We start from the raw sequence: 21,857 nt of genomic DNA, 5'->3' as shown, positions 1-21,857 counted from the left end.
CTCCTTCTTTCCACAGTACTTAGGAGCAATACCCAATGTACCTCAGGGTCTGGACCTGACCAACAGGACAGAAGTCTTAAGAATAGTGGATGATGGGAAGGTGAGTGTCTGCAGAGTGAAGAACAGAATGAGTTTGGGGAAATTATCTAATAAGGCCACACCAATTTAATTTGTTGGTTCTCGGATTCGCCTCTTCGTTTTTTCTGATTTGCAAAAAAAAATTTAGATTCTGGTCCTGAATCAACTGAAAAATGCTCATGTTTTGCCCCCAACAGTTGAGGAAAGTCCTTTTCTTCCTAGTTGTTACAGTTTTCCCATCTATCATTGCAGTGGTTTGATTAAAAGTTCAAAATTCAATGTTTAAATTTTAACCCGGTCTTTTATGTTGACTTCATGGCTCATTTCATAGCATTTAAGCCTATAATAGGATGCCTAGACCTGTTTTTATTTTAATTTTTTTTCGCCCTGTCGCTTCATATTTTTTCTGAAAAAATCCGAGAACCAACAAATTAAATTGGTGTGGCCTAAGTTTACATTGTATAATCAATCATTTTTTATATGGTTCCTGTTCCCTATGTATAAAACAGCTTAAATATTAGACTTATAATTTGCAATACATTTTATCTGTTTATTACTCCCTGGTACAGAAATACTATTTTGTGGGTTTGTTAATCTGTTTGTTCAGACAGAGTAGGTTGACTGCACATGGGTGGGGGAAGATTGACAGGCAGAATTACAAGAAGTCGGTCAGACATAGGAAATGAGATGAATTTGAAGACCACCAAAACCGAAAATACTTCCCATAAGTCTGAAATCTCTGATTTGTTTTACAGAGAAGGGGTTTGTTACCCTGGACGTTACACATAGAACACGATGCCATCATGAGTCTATCCGCCAACAACGTGAAGCTGCTGCGCCGAGACGGTGAGGACTTGTTACACAGAGTCCCCGTACACGACATCGCTGCTGTCTGCTACGTACGGGATGACGGGCTCAATCTACTGGCCCTGAAAATAGGTCAGTGTTCCTCCACTGTTGTATACTGAGTTTTGGTAGTATACATGTATGTTTTTATGCTGCTGTTACTTTCTTCGTTTTCTTTTTTCATGGACCTTCTGTTGACTGCCCAGAATGACTCAAAGTAAGAGACTGCAGTACTGAATCTAAATGCTAGGTGGCATGCATAACTAGTGCAACATCCCATATTGTGCTACATCTGAAAATTGACATATTCTTTACCTTTTCTACAGGTTCTGATGGTGCTGATAGTGATGTCTGTAACATAGTTGTTTTACATGCTGAAAGTAGGGTAAGTAGCACTTTTGAAGTATTTTTCCTACAGCTGTATTATTTGACATCAAATGTTGCTTTCATATTTCTAAATTCTAATGTTTCTTTGCAGCCCAATACCTCATGTTGGTTTATATTTAAGCTGTCAAGTTGTTCATTAAAGTTGGTAAATGACAGCAACTCTGTCTTATTGTTTTTTGTTTCACTGTGTGTTATTTTGGTACAAATTTAATGGATTAGTAATCCTACTGATGTGATATCTACTGTTCTTGTAGGCAGCATCTGAAGAGCTCTGCTCTCTGATTGGTCAGACTTTCCAGCTGGTCTACACAGAGTCCACCATGGCATTTCTGGACCGGTCCATTTTACAAGGGGCATCCACTCCCAGATATGGCATGTCCCTCAGAAGTAGTAAGTCCCAATTTCAAGTACATTCCAGGTGTAAAGAAAGTGACAAGTGAATTGGTAAACAGTTGGAGCTGATCTTTTTGAATATCTGATTCAGTAAGTGTAAGTGTATGTTTTGCAGAGTATGTACATGTATTTACTTTTAATAAGTTGTAGTTGATCTGGGCATTGGACCAGAATGTCTTTTATCAGCAGGAATGATGTTAGCAGGATGTCAGCATTTTAAAGATTGAAATTTGCTTCCTTCCCAGCCACCTCCAGTCCAGCCAGACCGAGTGTAGCAGAGGTTTTTGCATCTACGTAAGTACTCTAAATCTTCAGATGTTCGTAGTGGTTTCAGTTTGAAGTTTTCACAGTACTGCAAAATTACTACACAGTGAATTGTGTTACATTTGTTTTTTTTATTGTACAACAGAATTATTTCAACCTTGAAACACCATAAAATCCTCCTTTTCCTTCCTACCGCAAAATAAAAGGCTTACCAGAAATGTTATGAGTCTAATGTTCCCCTGCATGTTCGGTCAGTTATGACCAATGTGACCTAGGCTCACTGTCTTTTTCTTATTTGCGAATAAAGAATGATTTTACTACTACCAAGTACATATACTGTACTGTTGCAGGCCACCAAGACCGTCCAATAATAATCATTCTCCGACAAGAGAAGCTCGCTCAACGCCCCAGCACACACGAAAGGAAAGTGTAGCAAAAAGCGAGAGTGACATCAGCATCACCCCGTCTGCTCAGGAGCTCCTACAAGACTACATGTCTCTTGTATGTAGAACACTTTTGTTGCATTATTCCATAAGTGCAAGCTTGTTTATATATAAGTGAAACCAAATCTATGTCATATGAAGTTGTATTGACAACTGCTAAATAATGTAAGTAGTTGTAAGATGACTTATGCAGTTTTGACATTCCTTTGAATTTGTCCTAAAAATGTTTCTTCCACTTACAAATGTACAGCAAGCAAATACATGTAATTTAATACTTGGGGAAATTACAGCACTGAGAAACACTGTTTGACCTGTTTTAACTTTATTCGTCTTTTTCAAGAACGACAGAGTCAGACCACTCCTTTTACGTGCTACATGTGTAGATACACATGTATATTAACTTTCCCGTGCTCCCCTAGTGCATGGCGTTCTAAGTTAATTAGCTATCAGCATCAAGGGTCACTTAGAATAGTCTAGATTTTGGTAAAAAGATGCCAATGTTTTTTTGTATTCTTTATTTATTTCTCAGTTGAAGACAAGGTTGAAAACAGAAGAGTTGAAGCAGTTTGCTCTCCTGTTGAGACAGTACCGCACCAGTATTAGTGTTCGGGAGTTCTGTATCCGCCTGAAGGACTTGTACAGGGAAGAGAGGAAGTTCCTCATGGCAGGTCAGACAACAAGCCTTGTGTAGTGAGCTACGAGTAGTGCTGATAGATCTACATGTATTGCTATGTCCTGTTGACAGGAGATCTTCAACTTGCTCATCAGGATCAAGTCAAAGACCTCGGGAAATATTTTAGTTTTTGTGAATTCCTTGTTTCATTCATTACTATGAATTTTTTGCTGATTCTGTTTGATGCATATAAGACAACAGACATGCATATAGCAGGAAATTAAAAACAGGAAATGAGATAACCTTTTTTAGGACCTTTGACCTAACGGAAGTAACTACAGTAACATTGTCCTTTGTTCTTTTTTCAGGTATGAGGCCATTTATTCCGGAAAAAGATAGTCAGTACTTTGAGAGTTTTCTGGAATCTATAGGAGTTGATGGCAACGGAATTCTCACAGACAGTTATCGCCGATACAGGCGGACTATAAGCGATGCCTCGGCATCAACTTTTAGTGCAAACGGTGCCAACGGCAATGGAAACGGGAACGGTCGGGACTCTGTGTCGATTCCGTCCTCTGGGGGCGACGCCACGCCGGTTCCCCAGGAGACGGAGGAACTGGACAGAATGTTGTCGGACATCCATAATGACATCGAGGCCTTGGCAACAAGTGTGGAAAACATCAACATGCAGTTTTAAGAGTCACTGTTTCCACTGGCTGGAAAGCAGTATGTACTATTTCTCTGCTTTCCGGCGTGGCCTGTGCTACTGGTCTCAGGCTGATGTTTCATACAGGTACTAGATGGCATGCCCTGGTATCATGCAGATGTTTCACATTTGAGCATAAGTACTGTGTATGGACCACCATCTTATACATGGATATAACGTGTCCCTACCACTCCCTGCAACATCATCTGTTGCATGCCTGCCTTTACATGTACATCAGTGGAAACTGGACACCATGACAATTAACAATGGACCAGTAGAAAAATCCCTGCAACATCCATCTCACAACATAACTTCACTGGCTGGGCTCACCAAGGCATCTCCATAACTCATCAGCAACTTCAACTGAAGAACATCAAGACTGAATGTTATGGCTGCGATGAAGACATATTGTAGTGCCAGAGACTTAAAACTTCTTTAAAAGTCATTCATTAGTCGTAACAATGATCATTAAATATCATCAGATGTAAGACTGTTTGCTGTTTCAGTGCCATCCGCTAACATTGCATTATAGTCCTCTCAAGCTCTCATACTATCCTCGTAATGGCTAACTATTCATACTTCGTCTTCTTGATACGGAAAAAAATTTTTCTGACTTTATAAGGGGGTTGTAAAACCATTCAACCCCTTTTGTTGATTCCAAATCTTTTAAGAGTTTTAGAGTTTCGATGAAGTAAACCTCAAAACCTTGTTGGTAAAATTCTAGAAAGACACCAAATGCAATGGTCTAGTACATATACATGTATTAGTCTTAGCAGTCAAATACAAAAATTAGTAGCTTAGCTCAAATTCCTACATGTAAACAACAATGCAGTCTTGCATAGTGCCAACTGTCTTGAATCAAACAACTGTAACAGAACCTACCATCTGTTTTTGATAATTGGAGACACCACAAATGCTCCACAAACTACACGCTTCAACATTTCATTCATCTGATTCAACCTCCTCCTAGCTCTTTTTTTTACCCATTGCAAAAATAGATTACACATAATTCTTTCAGCTTTCTTTCCTCCATTTTCAAATGTAGCAGCAAAACAAAAAAGAGCAATGTAGTTCATGTGGCATTGATGCTTTCATCCTTTCCCTTGTACTTGGTGTTCACCGCCTCTAAGTGAGGGTGGAGTTGCTTGGGGAATGATGAGCAGGCCTGTATGACTTGTCCATGTACCAGGCATCCTATACACAACCACTATGCACATGTCTGCTGAAATCACCCACAGCCGATCCCCTCCCGGGACAGAGTTGTATTTTCATCAGGAGAGAATATCTAGTGCTGTCACATATTTTTGTGTAAATGTATTTAAGATGTGTAAATGTGTGTATAAACATTAGAGTGGCTAAAGCTGACCCAAGCAGAAAGTAAAAATGATGTTGCAATCTTCTCTGCCGTTTCAACTTCTTCTCACTGTGAACTAATAATAAAAGTGAAGAAATGTTTGATTATTATATAACATTTTGTTTTCTTAGTCTGTTATAAACAGAGGAAAATAACTACCAGATTTGTCTGATCCAGGTCATACTGTAACAAAAGTAGTTTGAATATAACAACTTTTGATGAAAAATAGTGTAGGAAAGAAGTAGAATTTAATTGTAGATGTAGCATAGTAGATATTTTGAAGTGAATACTGCTTATAATGGTCCTTTAGGTCATCGCAACTCTTAGTCAATGATTTTGAGTGACATCCTAGTGTTCAGCTTCATAATGTGAAGTTAGATTCTCTGTTATACAACACAAAATGTATGTGTGAAGTAATTCATTTCCTTTCAACTTTGTCCCTAACATGTCAGCTATGCTAGCAAACATTGCACACTGGGGCAGTTGTTGAAAAGATGGATAATTGATGTGAATCTATCCCAGTAACGATTTTAAAGAAGTGTTGTCCCATAGTTGTTAGCCTTATTTTAGGTGACTCCCCGAATTATATAATTGAAGTGATGTACAAAGCCCCTGCCCATTTTTTCAATACCGCATTTTGAGGTATCAAACATGGGGTTTCTCTTAATGAAACATTTGATCAATTCTTACTTATGAAGAAACAATAGATAAACAGCAGTCTTTCTAGACTTTACCTAGACGAACGCTTTTTATCACATCTTTTAAATCAGCATGGAAAGCTGTTACAAATATACAAACTGTACCGTGGTAATAGTTGATATGACATTATTATACAAATTGTAACTGTAATTCTTATCTCATAAATATTGTAGCACTATGTGGAACAAAACATTGCAATGATGGCATTGTGCAATCTTTCTCATCTTAAGGAAAACCTGGTCTCTATTTTACACAAATGAGCAAAGGCTTCTTTATGTTATTAATTCTATGCCAAGCTGTTACATGTGAACTTCTACAGGAAGAGTAAGTCGCATGCCTTGTGCTTTTATTTTAGTAGCAGCTCTTATACATTGTAAGGGTGATTTTAAATATGCGCATGGAGTTGTAGACATGATAGGCTGTACCATCAGATTACCAGCTGTAAACCTATTATTTTGTAAAGCAATTGAAAAGTGTGCTTAATTTTTCGTGTCATCTGTCTGTCACCTCTTATTTTAGTGTTAGGAACAACTAAACAATACTGTGAAAAATACAACCGGACAAAATTGATTATTTTATGATTGAAGTCTAGTCATTGCATCATGGCAGTAAGGTATGTTTTATATCTAAACTATCTGTTTGAATGTTTGTTTGGAAGCAGTTGAATGAAACAATTACTGACTTTATCCATAACTTTGTTACAAAGATATTATTCTCCAGCTTCAAGAAATCTTTGTCCATTGAGATCTTCACAGATGCATATTAATCAACCACCCTGATAAAGTAGCTATTTGACACCAAAGTTGTATTGGCAATGGGGTGAGGCAGCAGGGAGAAGGTTATTAGATGTATACATTGTACATTTAAGCAGCACTGTCAAATGATACTCCCATGGTGTCCATAACAACATACATTTGTCATATATCAGATACAGTACTAGTAGATGACCATGTTTCCTGGTATCCATTGTTTTATATTTTTAACGAAGCCAAAGCAAGGGTTTGAGAGGCACACTACATGTACTTCATGAGACCAGATGCATTTTCCCCTTGACACCCGTGCAATACATTTTATGATGTGGAATCTTAAGAATAGGAAGGTAGCAATCTTACCTAATTTGCTGGTACAGGCAAGAAACAGTGATATTTTTAAGTTCTTTGATTTGTTGACCTCCAAGTTACACCAATGAAGTCTGATTGAAGTAATGACCTTCTTAAGCCAGAAAATATATACTAGTAACATGCTTTCAGATTTGGCTGTTGTGATGTCATTGTGAGACATCCAATCAGACTGATGATCCCTTTCATTCAGAATTAAGAAAGTAAAAATGTATATGTACACTGGAACATTCTGTGTTACTGCATTGGGCGCCTAGCATACTTCAGTATACTGATATGATACTTCAGTAGAGGTTGTAAAATTTCTGTGCTTTTGCTTAATTTGGATATTAGTAACAGACGCTGTAGACAAATTAATCTGAACCTTGATTGTAAAAAAAAGCATGTTCGACGGTGTACTAGGAGTTACTATTGTTTCTAAAAAGCCATAGTCAAATTGATTGTTGCATTTCATCATGTAATTTACTGGTGTTCTTAGTTGTATATTCTAGACTTAACATGGTTTAAAAGTACATGTAGTACACAAAGGAATCATTCATGTACGTGTATAATACTGTACCACTATTCTTTTAGCTTCCATGTAATGCTAGGACACAATTTTAAGAGGTATGGTTTTGAAAGTTTAGTTTACATCATGTGTAGATGTGTTGGTTACAAAGAAATGTTTTGTTTTTCTTAACTTACTTATCCTGTTATTGCTAGACTGTTTCCAAGGCCTACACAGGCTCTAGGTCCAACTTGCATGCAATTTAAGCCCCCCAGAGTTGTTTCTCAGTGCTGTGGTGAAATTACTTAGAGGCATGTTGGACCTGGTGTGGCCTGTGTGGGGCCTGGAAACAGTCTGGCATCCAGGCTAGACCTGCAGCTGCTGCTTCTCTGGAAAAGGAGTGCCCTTCCTACGTACATGAAGCTTTAAAAACAAAACAGGAGCCCACATTTTATTAGAACAAAAACAGTCCTAAGAGTCATATTACAGAGCTGTAGCACAACTTTTACTACTCCATGCAGTGTTTTTCTTTTATTTCTTTTTCCATATTCAAATCCAATTGCAAGATTGGTTTGGTATTCACTATATTTCCAATTTTTAGATGTCAAAGTTCATTTTATACTACCTTTAGTACTTCTTTCAAAGACACAGGGGAGACCAGAGTAGAGCAGCCCCCATGATGTACATTAGCTGACATTGTTAATATGTTGTAACAAGCAACTTTGTGACTTTTCAACCAGTTCTTTTGCTGCATATTTTTATGGTGCATTGTATACAAGATGTTAAAGTGTAAGCAGAGAGTGACATTTGCAATGGCATACCTGTAGATCATGTATGATATTTTTAGTTGAACTCCCCACGTAGGAAACTTTTCTGTGGGGATGATTTGGGTGATGACTTTGGTTTGATTTCAATGATATTAAGAATAGCAAAAATCATGTTAGCTTGGATGAATGTGTTTGGTTAAAGATGCAGACTCTAAGATTGTGAAGGGACATACCACAAATGATCATATGTTGTGCAAAACCACACCGGTCATTAGAGAACCACCATTTCCCTCAATCACGTAAAATATAATTTTAGTATGCTTCAAACCACCAATTTGACAAGAAAGGTTGCATCTTATGATGTCACATTGATGTTCACCAAAAATGCAGAAATGTCGTGTGACATCATTGCTGTATGACAGTTGTAAGTCATTATTTTAGGTCATGAACATTTTGTAATAAAACACATATTTTCCATACAGGTTCTATCTTGTGTTGTAGTAAATTCTAGATATGTCTGTCGGCTTAAGTATTGATACTTTCTCCCGGGCAGAGTCTGTCCCACATCAGTACTACATGTACTCACCTTAGTATTGCCACGGGACAGGCTCTGCATGGGAAAATGGTATTGTCGATATGGAGTTAAGGGGCTATTTTTTTAAGTTCAGAATTCCACCAGAATTGATGCCAAAGAATGTATTGAACCAGTCAAACTTCCTGATGGTTCGATAAAATATTGCCTCCTTTCTACGCTATAGATCAATGACTTATGATGATGATATTCATTGTCGTCGATAGCAACCCCAACTTCAGTTGCCCTTGTGGGTCAGGGTGTGGCTAATGAGTCTGATTCTTGCTCAGAAGCACCTGCCGCAGACTTTGCTTTTACATACAATGTAGCACTAACAAGTCAACAGGTGGAGCATATTCCAGTTTGGGCAAACACTTTTATTACCAAGGGAACTTGTTATTACATAACAGAAATCTGATGTAAACAAAGGACTTGCATATACATATTATAAATAAAGGAAAAAATTACACAAGTATGTAGTTTTAACCTTTTAAGGTAGAAAGATATGGCTCAGCTCCAGAATATTACAAATTCATTTTTTTTTCTTCAGTTAGCTGCACTTCTGGGTTGGTAGTGTTCTACATTTATTACAAGAAGTTTTGCTGCCATAGATATGTGCATGTAATTATAATATAACATGATACTTGAATATTTTACTACTCTTAATTGCAACAAACTACTTTTTCAATATTTGAAATACAATGCTTGTCTCTAAAAATAACCATACTTTTAAGTTATTACCTGGCATGTACATGTATATGGTTTGTAACTCACAAAGCTGTATAGTACTGTTACAGTAGTGTTTCTTAGTGGAATCTTCCAAGTGTTACATTTACAAAAATTGCAATGCTTTTAAAATGTGCTTTTTTTCAGTACTTAGTAATACAATCATCCAATTGTTAAGAATTACAATAAATACAGCTAGCATAACTTATAACTTATAGTAAACTATGTGTATACATGTGTACAAAAATACATGTATGACTATTCCAAAAATGAAAACTTTAGTTGTAATGGTGGTTAAAAACATCATGATTTTTCATGACATCATCATCACATTGTACATCTGTGGTACTTCAACTCAGTTGAGGATGACAGTAATGTCCCTATGTTCCTACACTCCGATGTTCAGACAACCCAACCTATTTGTCAACAACACTAACCCTATGTTGGAACTTAGTGGTGTCCTAGAGATGACAGCTTTACCTTTACTTTACAGGTAAAATTATATTCCTTAACACTTCCTTAGCTATACTACTTACTAGCACACTTATTGGAGTGGGCTTTCACTTCCATCTTTTGTCATGTCTGTCTAACAAAACAAAATCTTTTACCAATCCCACCATCTTCTTATGACAAAAATTCTACAGGTCAAGACTGCTTGAAGGTCACACTTTTGGCAAGCTATTCCCATTGTTGACCTATGACCTCCAGTGCCCAGACTGCTGATCACCTGACCTTGCTAGGAATGTGTCAGCCACAAATTGACCATCTAATAGATGATGACAAGTGTCCATTGGTGACCTATGACCTACGGTGGCCTGACCATATGTTAAGACCTGTCTGGTGTGGTGATGACCTCAATTATGGTGGCAAGTGTCCGGCAGATTTCAGTTGCTTGGTCCTATGGAGGGAACAGAGAAAGGAGGGTCAATAAGAAAGCAGTGCAATACTATAATTGCTGTTTTAGAAACATTTCCAACAATCTGAAATCACACTTCTGTGCCAACACTGACTGCTTACGTCAAATTGAAAATAGAACAGCAGTACTAGTAACACATATCTGACTCACGATCATGTACATTACAATCAGCACCATGGTATTAACTAGACTGAATGTCAAACTGTTTTCAGGGCCTACACAGGCCAGCTCCTTGGTTCCAGGGCAAACATGCCCCAGAGGAAATTTTACCATGGCCCCCCTTAACTAAGTTACATTAAGACCCTGAAGGTCTTGGAGCCAAGGAGCTGAGCTGTATAGGCCCTGAAAATAGTTTGACATCCAGGCTAGGTATTAACACAACATGACATATCTCCTATAAACCAGATAAGACTTTTAACTCCATCCAGGTCTTACCTGACTATTACACTGGAAGGCCAGCAGGCCGTACTTGGTTTTCCTGGGTTGTCCCACCTTTATTGCCACAACCTGTTTCCCCAGCCCATCATCATAACAAACCACTCTCTGGATGCTGTACAGTGGATGTCTGTACAGTACCTACAACAAGTACAGGTGGATATGTCAGGGCAGAGATTACAATCTGCCAGAATAGAATCATTGACTCTGCAAAACCATGAAAGGCTTACTGTGGTTATATTTTGTGGTGTTCTCATAACATGAAAGCATGACATGACACTTCAAATATGTTTGTATTTCTATTGTACTGCATAATTGTTTAACTATGCACTTCAGACACCACGTTAGAACCTCCTTTTCCCTCATACCACAAAATAAATGCACAGTAATCAAGAGACTCAAAGTCGAATACCACTTACAACAGGTGAGTTGACCTCCATGACCTTGATCCCATACTTGAACAGTACCAGGATGACTTGACTGTCATCCTTAGCAATGAAGGGTATCCTTCTGTATTGCTGCAAAAACATGGGCTTTATTACCAAAGGTCTGTAAAAATCTAATACTTATAGCAACTCCAGCCTAATAATTGACATTGAAATTCAATTTTGTAAATCTTCCAAGGATGCTTTTCACACAAATGAAAAATTGTGCTAATTGCTTTATCACCTATAGCACACTGAAGTATCATATTACAATTCTCTATTGGTTACGGGGTTAAGCAGCAGCGAAGCCACCAGTCTAACCTGGTTGAGGTCGATTGTGTTGATCATGCCGATGGCACCTTGGTTGTCCAAATCTTCCAGGTTGTCCAGCACAGCCAGAAGTTTGACCTTGAACTCTGCAACCCCACCAAGCACAGCTGACACACCTGATGAGGGAAAGGGATGGTTCAGTGTTTGTGTGAGATGACATCCTAACTGATACCATTCCAACTGATCGTCAATGGGGAAAGTGAAAACAGATATGCAGTGTTTTCTGTGTAGCCTGACTATTGGCTACATCATTCTCATGAATGGAAACATCCTCATCCTGTCTGTTACTGTAGTGTTGGAGGCTGTGATGACCAGTTTCTATAGTGACAGAGCTCTAAACTCCTGCTGGACTGATTTCAGTTCTGAGAATGGTTAAGTGAATGGCCTCATTCAAGCTTTTGTGGAGGAGCTCAAGGCCTTATCAGCACTGACAGCGAGAGATCAGAAAGCAATATGATGAGTTTACCTTCCATAAGGAACATTTTTCTCGAAATACTACTAATTTCATAGGTCCCTTTAATGAGTAAAAAAAAGCATCCCAGTCTCTACCTGAGCTTCTCTGGGACTCCGAGCTGGGTTCGAACCCTGTACCGCTGGACCGGGACCACTGGCCACTACTACTGGAGGATGCCTGTATCAGATACAAGAACATTGTTTAAATGCCAGGTAAGCTTACACAGTAACATCTTAATAAAGGCACTTCTATGTCAACAAATACAATTACATGTATAGATATTATTGACAGAGAAATTATCGTACCTGTAGCTAGTGTTGATATCATATTGATACATATATTAATCTTGGCCAAGCTGTACAGACTACAAACAATATCTGCTACCTAGAACATACTGTAGTAATACATGTACGTAATACAAAATGAATCAAGCAACGTGATAAATTCTCAGATGGATGCAGATGGATGCAACCTGAAACAATCTCAGGGAAATTTACCCAGTTGCTTGATTTCTTTCTGTGTAATGTTTAGTGCTGGTGTGCGTTGAAACGTGGCAACATAATCTGATGAACGTAAGAAAGAACATAAGGTAGACTGACCTTTCCACTGGAGCTGTTTTTACTGCTGAGGGAGTTGTCGCCCTCTTTTTTGCTCTTTTTCTTCTTGTTACGAAACATGATTGATTCCCTAGGACTCCTATCCAATCACTAGGAACATTTTACCAAAGTTTAACAGTAATTAAACAACAACTGTTAAACAAATAGTGTATTTATATCAAACAAGTTACAGTGTGTAAGTGGAAATGGCTGCCTAAAAAAATCAGATTCGCTACAGAATATCAAGTTCTACTGCATTACTGTTGAAAGCTGCAAGGGGGCTCACAATCTAGATCATTTCAAGGTTTCATTAACACCTGCACATGCAGACAAAATATCAGTTTAATTTACCCTCCTTGCAAATATCAACTCAAGACAATCCAGCTAAGCCCTCGGGTTATCATGTCGATGGACACACACACAGACAAACAGACACACAAACACTAGTGAAACCATAACCTAAGCTTTTTGGTGAAGTTAGTAGGAATATATTTCACCAGGCACCTTACATAGTATGATGAGGTCTATAGTAGAGCAGGGCAACAAACAGCAACAACAAAATTGAAATACTGGGTGCATGTGCACCTTAGAGCACCCAAATTTGGTGATGTGCACCCAATTTTTTCTCTGAGGGTGCACCCATGGAGGTAAAAAAAACACAATATTTTTTGAATTACCTCATAATTTGGTGCACCCAAATATTTTTGTAGGTTTTATGTAAAGGTGTTACATGTATAGTAGTATACAGCATATTGTTAACATCTAAGTGTCAGAAAAATAATATATTCATTGTTGTAGTACTTTTCTTTAGAAATGAGCCCTGTCTACAGCAACGTTACTTCAGCTGTTTGCCAATCGATCCATATGCATATATACACGAAGCAGATAAAAATGCACAAACATAAACACAAGCGAACCTTCAGATAAAACGTCTTCAAGCTTTCGGTTTCCTGGCCAGTGTCACAAGTAATCTTTAGGTTATCATCTTATATCCGAGGTCAAAGTAAAGAGCGAACAATTAGCATTAAACTGGTAAAAATTTGGCAACACCCCAATATTTTTCATCTAACGGCAGCCATGATGGATTTCACAGAATCTAGACTCTACCATTCTATAAAAAAAGGGTATTTTTCAGTCCAGTTACTGTTACTCTGCCAAAATGAGGAAAACAATTGGTAATTAGTCATTTACATTACCTCATATATTTATAATTTAGATTTTAGTCTATTTGTTACATCTTTTTTTACACTTTAATCTTTAATAATTTGATTATTATTTATTAATGATAACGTAAAGACCCCCTTAAAACCAATAGCTCCACCCAGGAGTGGAATATACCATGAAAAGAAAATTATGGAGGGTAACGACTTGTATATTCGGCCTTTAAAAGTGTTATGAACAATAATATTAGCATATATTACCTATGATGAAATAATTGCTTTCTATTTAGCAACCTGCTACTTTCTGCCTTACAAAAGGACCATTTTTGTGGTCGGAAGTTACCTGGTCTGTGATTGGTCAGATCCTGGGGGCTCGTCATGACGTCAAAAATCGTCACATGGTGGATCAGGATCACTTTTCCCCGGTCAGCCCCACGACGCTTTCAAAACCAGACGGAAATTAAAAATTAGGTCAGATTCTTCGTACACATACACCCCAGGAACATCTTTTTCAAGAGGATACGTTGTGCCGAGGTAAGTCTGTTTTCTGACTGTGACTCCGAATCGTTCAAAAAGCAAGCTAGCCCTGATTTTCACCTGGGTTTCTTCCAACCGGTTTGATCCTGTCATATAATCATGCCGCGATCCAAGGGCATTATTTGAGTGTTTTTATCTTACCTCAGATCAAGTAGGTTTAAAATCGCACAGATCCCCAGTTATTTGTACATTATGAAAGGAAAGAATGAACCGTAACAACCAGGCCAGAGTTTACGCCAAGAAAGAACCGCGTTAACCGCAGAACAACGGCCGCGAGGCATTCATGTGGCATGCGTACTGTGGGCGTTATTTATGGTCCAACAACGTGACTGAACGAACGACCCTCCCACAATTTGCCACAAGTTATATATTGTACATTGTAGTATGTTTATTTTCTCGTGGCAGAAAGGCTAACCGTGCTCGTGTATGTAAAATCTGTACCGCCGTCTGAAGACTAAAATCACAAAAGCCATGCACGTTGCGCTTGTTGTATCCCATCTGCCATCCGAATGATGATTAATTTTAGGGTGTATAAGCGTGTGTGTACGTGTGTGTGTGGCCATGTGACCTACTAATCATGTCATGGTTCACACATCCCCGGACCACAATGTTTTGTTCTGATCCAGCTTTCCTTGGATTAGAATTTGTTGCTACGGGAGAGCGGGGGAGTGTTTGACATGAGGTCTGCAGCATGATGACCGTGGTGCACAGATCCACGATCATCCATGGGGAGGGGGGTGGAGACTGACAGTGACAGTGGTGCAGCTGGTAGATCTTGTATAAAACTTTCTTCAGATGTGATACACATTCCTTACAGTTCTTCAGATTTGATACCAATCGAATTCCTTATAATCAGAATGCCCAGATTCCTTTCCACTGATAAGTGAGAGTGTTGGTATGACAGTAGTCTCACTTTGCCCCAGGGAAGTGTGTAGGAACAGGTAGGCTGTTTAACCTGCCAGCTAAATTAATTGCCACTAGTGATAACATAAATTGCCACTTGCAAAACTCTAGGCCTAAAACTTATGTTAACATACATTTAATCTTTCTTCCTTTCCCAACCAACATGGTATATAGATGAGTTATATGATGATGATGATGATTAGTATTAATACTATTATATCTCAAATTCCATTATGTGGTAAAAGTAAATTATGTGGACAAATTGTCACCCCCATTAACCCTTATATAGAAATGTCAGTTACCTTGTAACAACTGGTACTACTGATAGATACAAAACATTGCTATAGATTAACTTGAGTGCAGAAGATAGATACTAGTAGTTTTTGACCAACACACAATCAATATGCTGCAAAGTATACTGTATATGTGGTGGTTTTATTTTGCTGTAACGTTAGTAGGAATGGAGGTTTTCACAGTGTTTTAATCTGTGGTAGAAACATTTCAATTTTGTGTGGTACAGAAGTCAAAGACATATTCATGGTGTCATGAATTTGTGGTGGAGAGGTCACCACAAAAAATGCAAAGGTAAAAGCCCCACAAAAATCCCACAGTTTACAGTAGTATTACTAACAAACACTTCTGTCAAGTTCTGTGGCAAGAGGGATTTGGAGCACTCTCCAAGTAAGAGACATAGGGTGTAAGTATCATCCTGGTTAGTTTTCGAAAAAGCCACTGTGGAAGTGGGCATTGCTGACCAGTATGACACATAAGTTAAATGGGCACAGGTTTCCAACCTCTCAGGCCACATGTGTGTGTAATCAATCAAACTATCCAAGCTTGGCATGCACAGTAGTGATTGGCAAGCAAAAAAGAGGTATGAAGAATTACAGTCCTGTTTAACGCAAAATTGAGCCTTTAAAGTTTACGTTCAAGAGTTCCTACTCTGTACTACGAATTACACCAGAAATTTGTGAAGTTAGTGAGGTTTCCAGTTGTATACACAATTCCCCAGAGACCCTTATGGGCTGAAGGCATGTTGGATAGTCTACTTTTACCCTTTGACCCACTAAATACCTCATGAAAGGCAGATGGAGCAAGAGAGCAAACATTTGCCTGCTACTGTACACACAATCATTTTCTCATGGGTACATACATGTACACTGTGCCTGATTAGACCAAGAGGTTTGTGTGGTACACATGTTTGAGTTTGCTGATAACACAAATGTAGTTCCGGATTGCTTGTTCTGTGAATTGTATACATTGTATTTGTCCATTTGTCTAGTTCTTGGTCTAAGTGCCAGGGAAACAAAAGAATATTGTCATAGCAATCAGAAAGCTAGCCTGTCCGAATCCTGTACTCTTCAAGCAGATCTTGTGGTAGCTACAATATAGTACTAGTATCAAATATTGTCAAGATATAGTATCAAATTGGTCATGTAGTATCCAATATGTGACCTGAGTCACAAAAGATAGTACAAAAAAGAAAGCCCAACAAAAATGCCTAAAACACGTAAAAATAAGCCAAAGCCCAAACTTCTGCTTTGAGAGTATGAATTGTCCCACTGATTCGCTCTTGAGAAGGGGGCCAATTATTCCATAGCAGTGAGAGATTGTGTAACACACTCATCAGAAAGCGATCTATGACTTCTTGTTCGTGTTCAAATATCCAAGGACTGTGACTTTCTGGTTGTAATTAGTAATGAGTCAACAATTTTGTAAACTGTATGCTCTTTTCAATTATAGTGTTGCACTCACCGATATTTTCCTCTCAGTAAATCTTCTATTTCTTGATGTTGATAAATTTTGCTTGTCACACATTGATTATGATAGTATTCATCATAAGCCTCAGGCATACTTTCCCTTTACTCCAGATCCTTAAGCACTGAACCTTGACCTCTGTGCCCTAAAGGTGTATAATAAATTCTGCTAGACAAGTTCCTTTTGTGAAGCCCTGGATACCGAAACAGCTCGGCTGCCCAGCACTTTGCAACAGCGTGAGAACTAGTAGAAGTTCATGTACTAATAGTAATACTAATAGTATTGTAGAATAGTAAGATTGTTTGTTTATTTAGTCGACAACCCGAGCAACCAATTGTTTTGGTTGAATTGTTTTCTTATGTAATTTCTCTCATCTAAACGTTTTCCTACTTTCAGTGTTTCACACAAACAACTAATTTCAGTCTATTTTGTAGGCATAGCCTGGTTGCCATCCTATTTATAGTATTTGGAGGTTTTTGTGGTTAGTTGTTTGTTGTAGAAATAAGTTTGTTGTACAGTAGTAATAGAATGGAAACAATGTCATGAATTTGAATATTTCAAGATTTACAGTGCGGCAAACAGTTTTTAAACACAGGTGTCTTCTGTGTGTCACAGGTCTGAGGTAGAGAAATGTTTCCAGCCATAACAAAGTCTGTGTGCCGTAGCGCTGGTCATGACATCCAGAGAACACGGCTGGTGCGACACTGTGTGCGCTTCTTCAACGGGTTCTCTCAGGACGAGATGCCTGTCGAAGAGACGCCTGCACCCAGGATTCTCATCACAGGTAGGTTACTCAGCATTTGATGATTGATAATTACTGTGGGTTGATTTTTTTCACAAGGATTTAATTTTGCGGTAGAAAGAGGACATTTTCCTAGCATTCTAAATTTGTGGTGGAAACATTTTTTCTGAGAATGCTAGATTTCTTGTTACAGGTGGTTTGGGACAGCTGGGCAGTGGACTTGCCAGCCTACTCAGGTAAATAAATGATTATCCATGACTTTTTGCCATACCTGTAATGCTGTTGTTTTGTGCATATTGGTTGCAGAGTGTAAACTGTTGCAATGGAAAGAGTTTACTGCCTGTTGTCCAGAGCAGCAGCTGAGCCTTAGAAGGTATCTTAATGTGTGCATGGTTTCACGTTGTGTTTTTACATTGCAGGAAAAAATATGGCTCGGACAATGTTATCATGTCAGACATAGTGAACCCACCAAGACATGTCAGAGAAACTGGTATGTACACTATTGCACTTATTTGGTATTTTTGTATTAAGAGTTTCAGAAAACTAAGTTCTTCTACTGTCTTTAGAGAACATGATGATAATCTCCTTTAGCCTGAGTGTCAGCCTTGTTAGCTTTCGTCCGCTACCCAGGCGGGGAGCGGACCTTGGGTAGCGGACGAAAGCTAACAAGGCTGACACTCAGGCTAAATCTCCTTCCCACTATCAAGATGGAAATTCAACAGTCAGCCTTCTCAAAACAAGCCGGCTACCGGCGAAAATCGCCGCCTACTCAAATTTTTGCGCCGGCTACTTTGGTCAAAATTTTCAAATTTTTGCGCCGGCTACTTTCGTCTAAATTTTCAGAAAAACAAGTAAGCTCCGTTACATTTTCTCACAAACTTCACCGGCTCATTTCTTCTGACGAACTTCAGACAAATTTCTGCTAGCTTTCTGGATCTGAAAACTGCTTCTTTCTTAGCCTCCTGTGCAGATTTCTAGTGCACGAGTCAGCGTTTGCTTCTACGAGCGGCCCGCGGCCGGCCAGAGCGGCCGAAACTTTACGGGGGGAGGGTCTTGTTCGGGGCTCGAGTTGTATCCGCGGAGCTGTATCGCTCGAGCTAGGCGGAACTTGCTTCGTAAACTCGTTGCTCACGAAAATTTATCAAGCCGCTACCTTCCCAACTTCTCCCGGCACTAGTAACATTCCTGCTACAAATAACTAGTACAAATCACGTCAAAAAATATCAAGACATGTATAGAAGCGTGTTCATATCTTTCATACACAGAGACAAATTTTCAAAAACAAATCGCCATCAGCGAGATTTCACATCTGTTTCATTCATCAAAAGTTCTTGTCGATCGTAAAATGATCACTCATCTGTTGTCTCCACTAGTGTGACATTTGTAGCTTAATCACGGCTAGCCAAAATCAGCGTTAAAACCCCGGAATAAAAACACGCACACTCCACATCGCTGTACAAAAACAGGAGCTTTCAGGCGCCATCTTGTCATGAATAAGTAAGTAGCAGCGTGCGATCGACGCTCTGATTGGTTCACCTCACATGACCTGCGTTCTGATTGGATAAGCGATGTGGCCAGCAGCCGGCAGCGCGGGAAGATTTTTCTTCGCCGGCAGGCTCTCGCCGGTGAAGAAGAGACACATTTACGCTGCTTTCTACGTTTTTTCTACGACTACTAAGCAACATCCTATTAAAGAAATACATAATTAAAAGAATTTTCGGGAAGATGTATATTTCTCTACGCCGATTTTTGGCCATTTTCTCGTAATTTTCTTGTTCAAGGAACCCGGAAGTCAGTGTACCGGGACGCGGGGTGAATTTCCATAGGGCATTTATGGATCGCTCCCCGCTAGAATTAAACCGTCAAAACAGAAACAAAACTTCCAAAAAGCGAAACTGTGACATTTTTTCACATCCCAATGATTATGTTTTCGATCAAATTGACATTTAAATATGCTTTCTTTATTTTTCTGCATTTTGTGGCCGGGCGCAAGGACCGCGCGTAATACGATCGGAGTGGCAAACGATTTTAATACAGCCTTTTTCCGGAATTATTTGTGCACGAACAGTAAATTTTGGAGCCACAAGATTGCCATAAAAGCTGCTCAGAATGTACCAAAAACGATGTTTAGGGGTCTAATTTTTACGATTTCCTTACTTTTTCTTATCAGCCACCTACTCTAAATTTTTTTGAGAAGGCTGACAGTCCAACCAGAAGTCATGAAGGTTTTCACCAAACCTGTTTTAATACAACTTCTCCTTGCCCATTCCCTCCTCCAGGGAGATACATCTATGCAGACATTCTGGACTTCAAGAACCTGCAAGAGAAGGTTGTGAACGAGGGCATTGATTGGTTGGTCCATTTCAGCGCCCTGCTTAGCGCGGTGGGCGAGGCTAACGTACCCCTGGCAATCAAGGTAGGAGCCCTATGATTGGTTGTTACTCTTTAAGTTCGTTTCAACTTGAAACAGAGATTTATCCTTGCATTATTGAAGCACATTATGTATACTCTTCTCTCCTCATGAGGTTTCAATAATGTGTCCTTGAAGGTAAACATAGAAGGTATGCACAACATCCTGGAGGTCAGCAGGCAGTACAAGTTGAGGGTCTTCATCCCCAGCACCATCGGCGCCTTCGGTCCGACCACCCCGCGGGACCCGACCCCTGACCTCACCATCCAGAGGCCTCAGACAATCTACGGTGTGGCAAAGGTCCATGCTGAACTAATGGGCGAGGTAGGTAGACTCCACTTGTGTAGGACATTTAGGTGGTTACGTTGTATATTAGTTACTGCTACTATTGTTACTTATATATACATGTGTGTAAGAATGTTACCTTTACATGATTTCTGTCAGTCTATTTGTTGCAGCAAGGTAAAGCAGGGGAGAAATTGTGTGATATCATTTTGTGGATCTTATTTATAGTGGATCATTGAAGGTAGGATAATGGCGCACTTGACAAGAGAATTTCATTGTGTACTTTGCCCTTGCTCCAGTACTATCACCATAAATATGGTCTGGACTTCCGCTGTCTGCGCTTCCCTGGCATCATTTCTGCAGAAACACCACCTGGCGGTGGAACAACAGGTACTGTACTAGAACATTTTCTTGCTGTTCCATCTATTTTATCAGCACAATGATTAGATATTACAGACAAAACCGTCTATAGTGGTCATGTAAAGGACTAAGCATATAGACCACTATGGACAGGTGACCAGTTATGTACATATAGAGGGACACAAGTCTGGCACATGTTCAACTGCACACTGATTTCAGAGGCCTTTCTCCCTGTCTGCAGACTACTCTACAGAAATCTTCCATGACGCGGTGACAACCCAGAGACACGAGTGTTTCCTGGAGCACAACACGCGTCTCCCCATGATGTACATCGACGACTGCACGCGGGCGACGGCGGAGGTGATGGCGCTGCCGGAACACAGACTGAAGCAGCGTGTGTACAATATCCAGGCCATGAGCTTTACCCCTGCTGAGATCTATGAGGAGGTGAAGAAGCACGTGCCTGACATGGAGATCCAGTACAAACCGGACAGCAGACAGGCAATAGGTATGTGGGCCTTGTTATAGATTCTCACTTCTGTGTTGACAAGGCATATACTGTACATTTGTATAACAAGCTGTACTTTGTGAAACATTCTTGTATAATGTACGTGTACAGCATGAAAAAGGTTTAAACTTACTTGCCAAAAAAGCTGTATTAGGATATGTGAAAAATTAGACCGGAATTATGATTGACTTAGCATTGCTTGATAGTTGTACATGTATGACCCGTGCTGTTGTGTTCAGTTGTGCATTTAAAGAAAGTTTATACATAAGTTTTATCTTTGATATTATTGCTAATTTGCCATTGTTTGCCCTTGTTTCGTGGCATTTGCAGATTTCTAATGCAATTTTCCTGCTTGTACAGCTGACACCTGGCCGCAGGTTTTGGATGACACCAACGCGAGGCTGGACCTGGGCTGGAACCACGAGTACGACCTGCCCAAACTGGTCACAACAATGCTGACCAAGATCAGAGCACAGAAGGAGGGGAAACATGGAACCTCTGCACAGATCAAAGCTGCTGCTATTTAACTGTTGGAACAAGTGAGGCTGCTTGTAACACAAACAAAACATGTAACAACTACTGTCAT

The 21,857-nt window shown here is 39.3% G+C and overlaps 3 protein-coding genes across 3 annotated transcripts in view; 2 read left to right on the top strand and 1 right to left on the bottom strand.

The window, feature by feature from the left end:
- The window catches only part of LOC109480771 (cerebral cavernous malformations 2 protein-like), a 16,372-nt gene extending 7,738 nt beyond the window's left edge, over positions 1 to 8,634 (top strand). The window contains exons 4-10 of the mRNA XM_019783070.1: positions 834 to 1,017; positions 1,251 to 1,309; positions 1,566 to 1,701; positions 1,950 to 1,998; positions 2,319 to 2,469; positions 2,941 to 3,079; positions 3,393 to 8,634. Coding sequence (XP_019638629.1) covers positions 834 to 1,017; positions 1,251 to 1,309; positions 1,566 to 1,701; positions 1,950 to 1,998; positions 2,319 to 2,469; positions 2,941 to 3,079; positions 3,393 to 3,721 — 1,047 coding nt within the window. The 3' untranslated portion in view covers positions 3,722 to 8,634. The remainder of the gene's footprint in view (positions 1 to 833; positions 1,018 to 1,250; positions 1,310 to 1,565; positions 1,702 to 1,949; positions 1,999 to 2,318; positions 2,470 to 2,940; positions 3,080 to 3,392) is intronic.
- Positions 8,635 to 9,082: 448 nt separating this feature from the next.
- Positions 9,083 to 13,718, bottom strand: LOC109480770 (integrin beta-1-binding protein 1-like). The gene is made up of 7 exons (XM_019783069.1): positions 13,526 to 13,718; positions 12,612 to 12,719; positions 12,108 to 12,189; positions 11,550 to 11,674; positions 11,223 to 11,321; positions 10,804 to 10,944; positions 9,083 to 10,350 (listed from the first exon to the last, which is right to left on the bottom strand). Exons 2-7 carry the CDS (start codon positions 12,687 to 12,689, stop codon positions 10,279 to 10,281), a joined length of 597 nt encoding a protein of 198 aa, XP_019638628.1. The 5' UTR covers positions 12,690 to 12,719; positions 13,526 to 13,718; the 3' UTR covers positions 9,083 to 10,278.
- Positions 13,719 to 14,152: 434 nt separating this feature from the next.
- On the top strand, positions 14,153 to 21,857 carry LOC109480769 (L-threonine 3-dehydrogenase, mitochondrial-like). Its single transcript, XM_019783068.1, has 9 exons — positions 14,153 to 14,302; positions 17,582 to 17,750; positions 17,902 to 17,944; positions 18,128 to 18,198; positions 19,988 to 20,124; positions 20,257 to 20,442; positions 20,703 to 20,793; positions 21,005 to 21,271; positions 21,632 to 21,857. Exons 2-9 carry the CDS (start codon positions 17,597 to 17,599, stop codon positions 21,796 to 21,798), a joined length of 1,116 nt encoding a protein of 371 aa, XP_019638627.1. The 5' UTR covers positions 14,153 to 14,302; positions 17,582 to 17,596; the 3' UTR covers positions 21,799 to 21,857.

This window comes from Branchiostoma belcheri, unplaced genomic scaffold (assembly GCF_001625305.1).
Source record: "Branchiostoma belcheri isolate BF01 breed outbred unplaced genomic scaffold, Haploidv18h27 scaffold52, whole genome shotgun sequence".
NCBI lineage: Eukaryota > Metazoa > Chordata > Leptocardii > Amphioxiformes > Branchiostomatidae > Branchiostoma > Branchiostoma belcheri.
The sequence above is the reverse complement of the archived record's forward strand: the minus strand, read 5'-3'. Positions and strand labels throughout refer to the sequence as shown.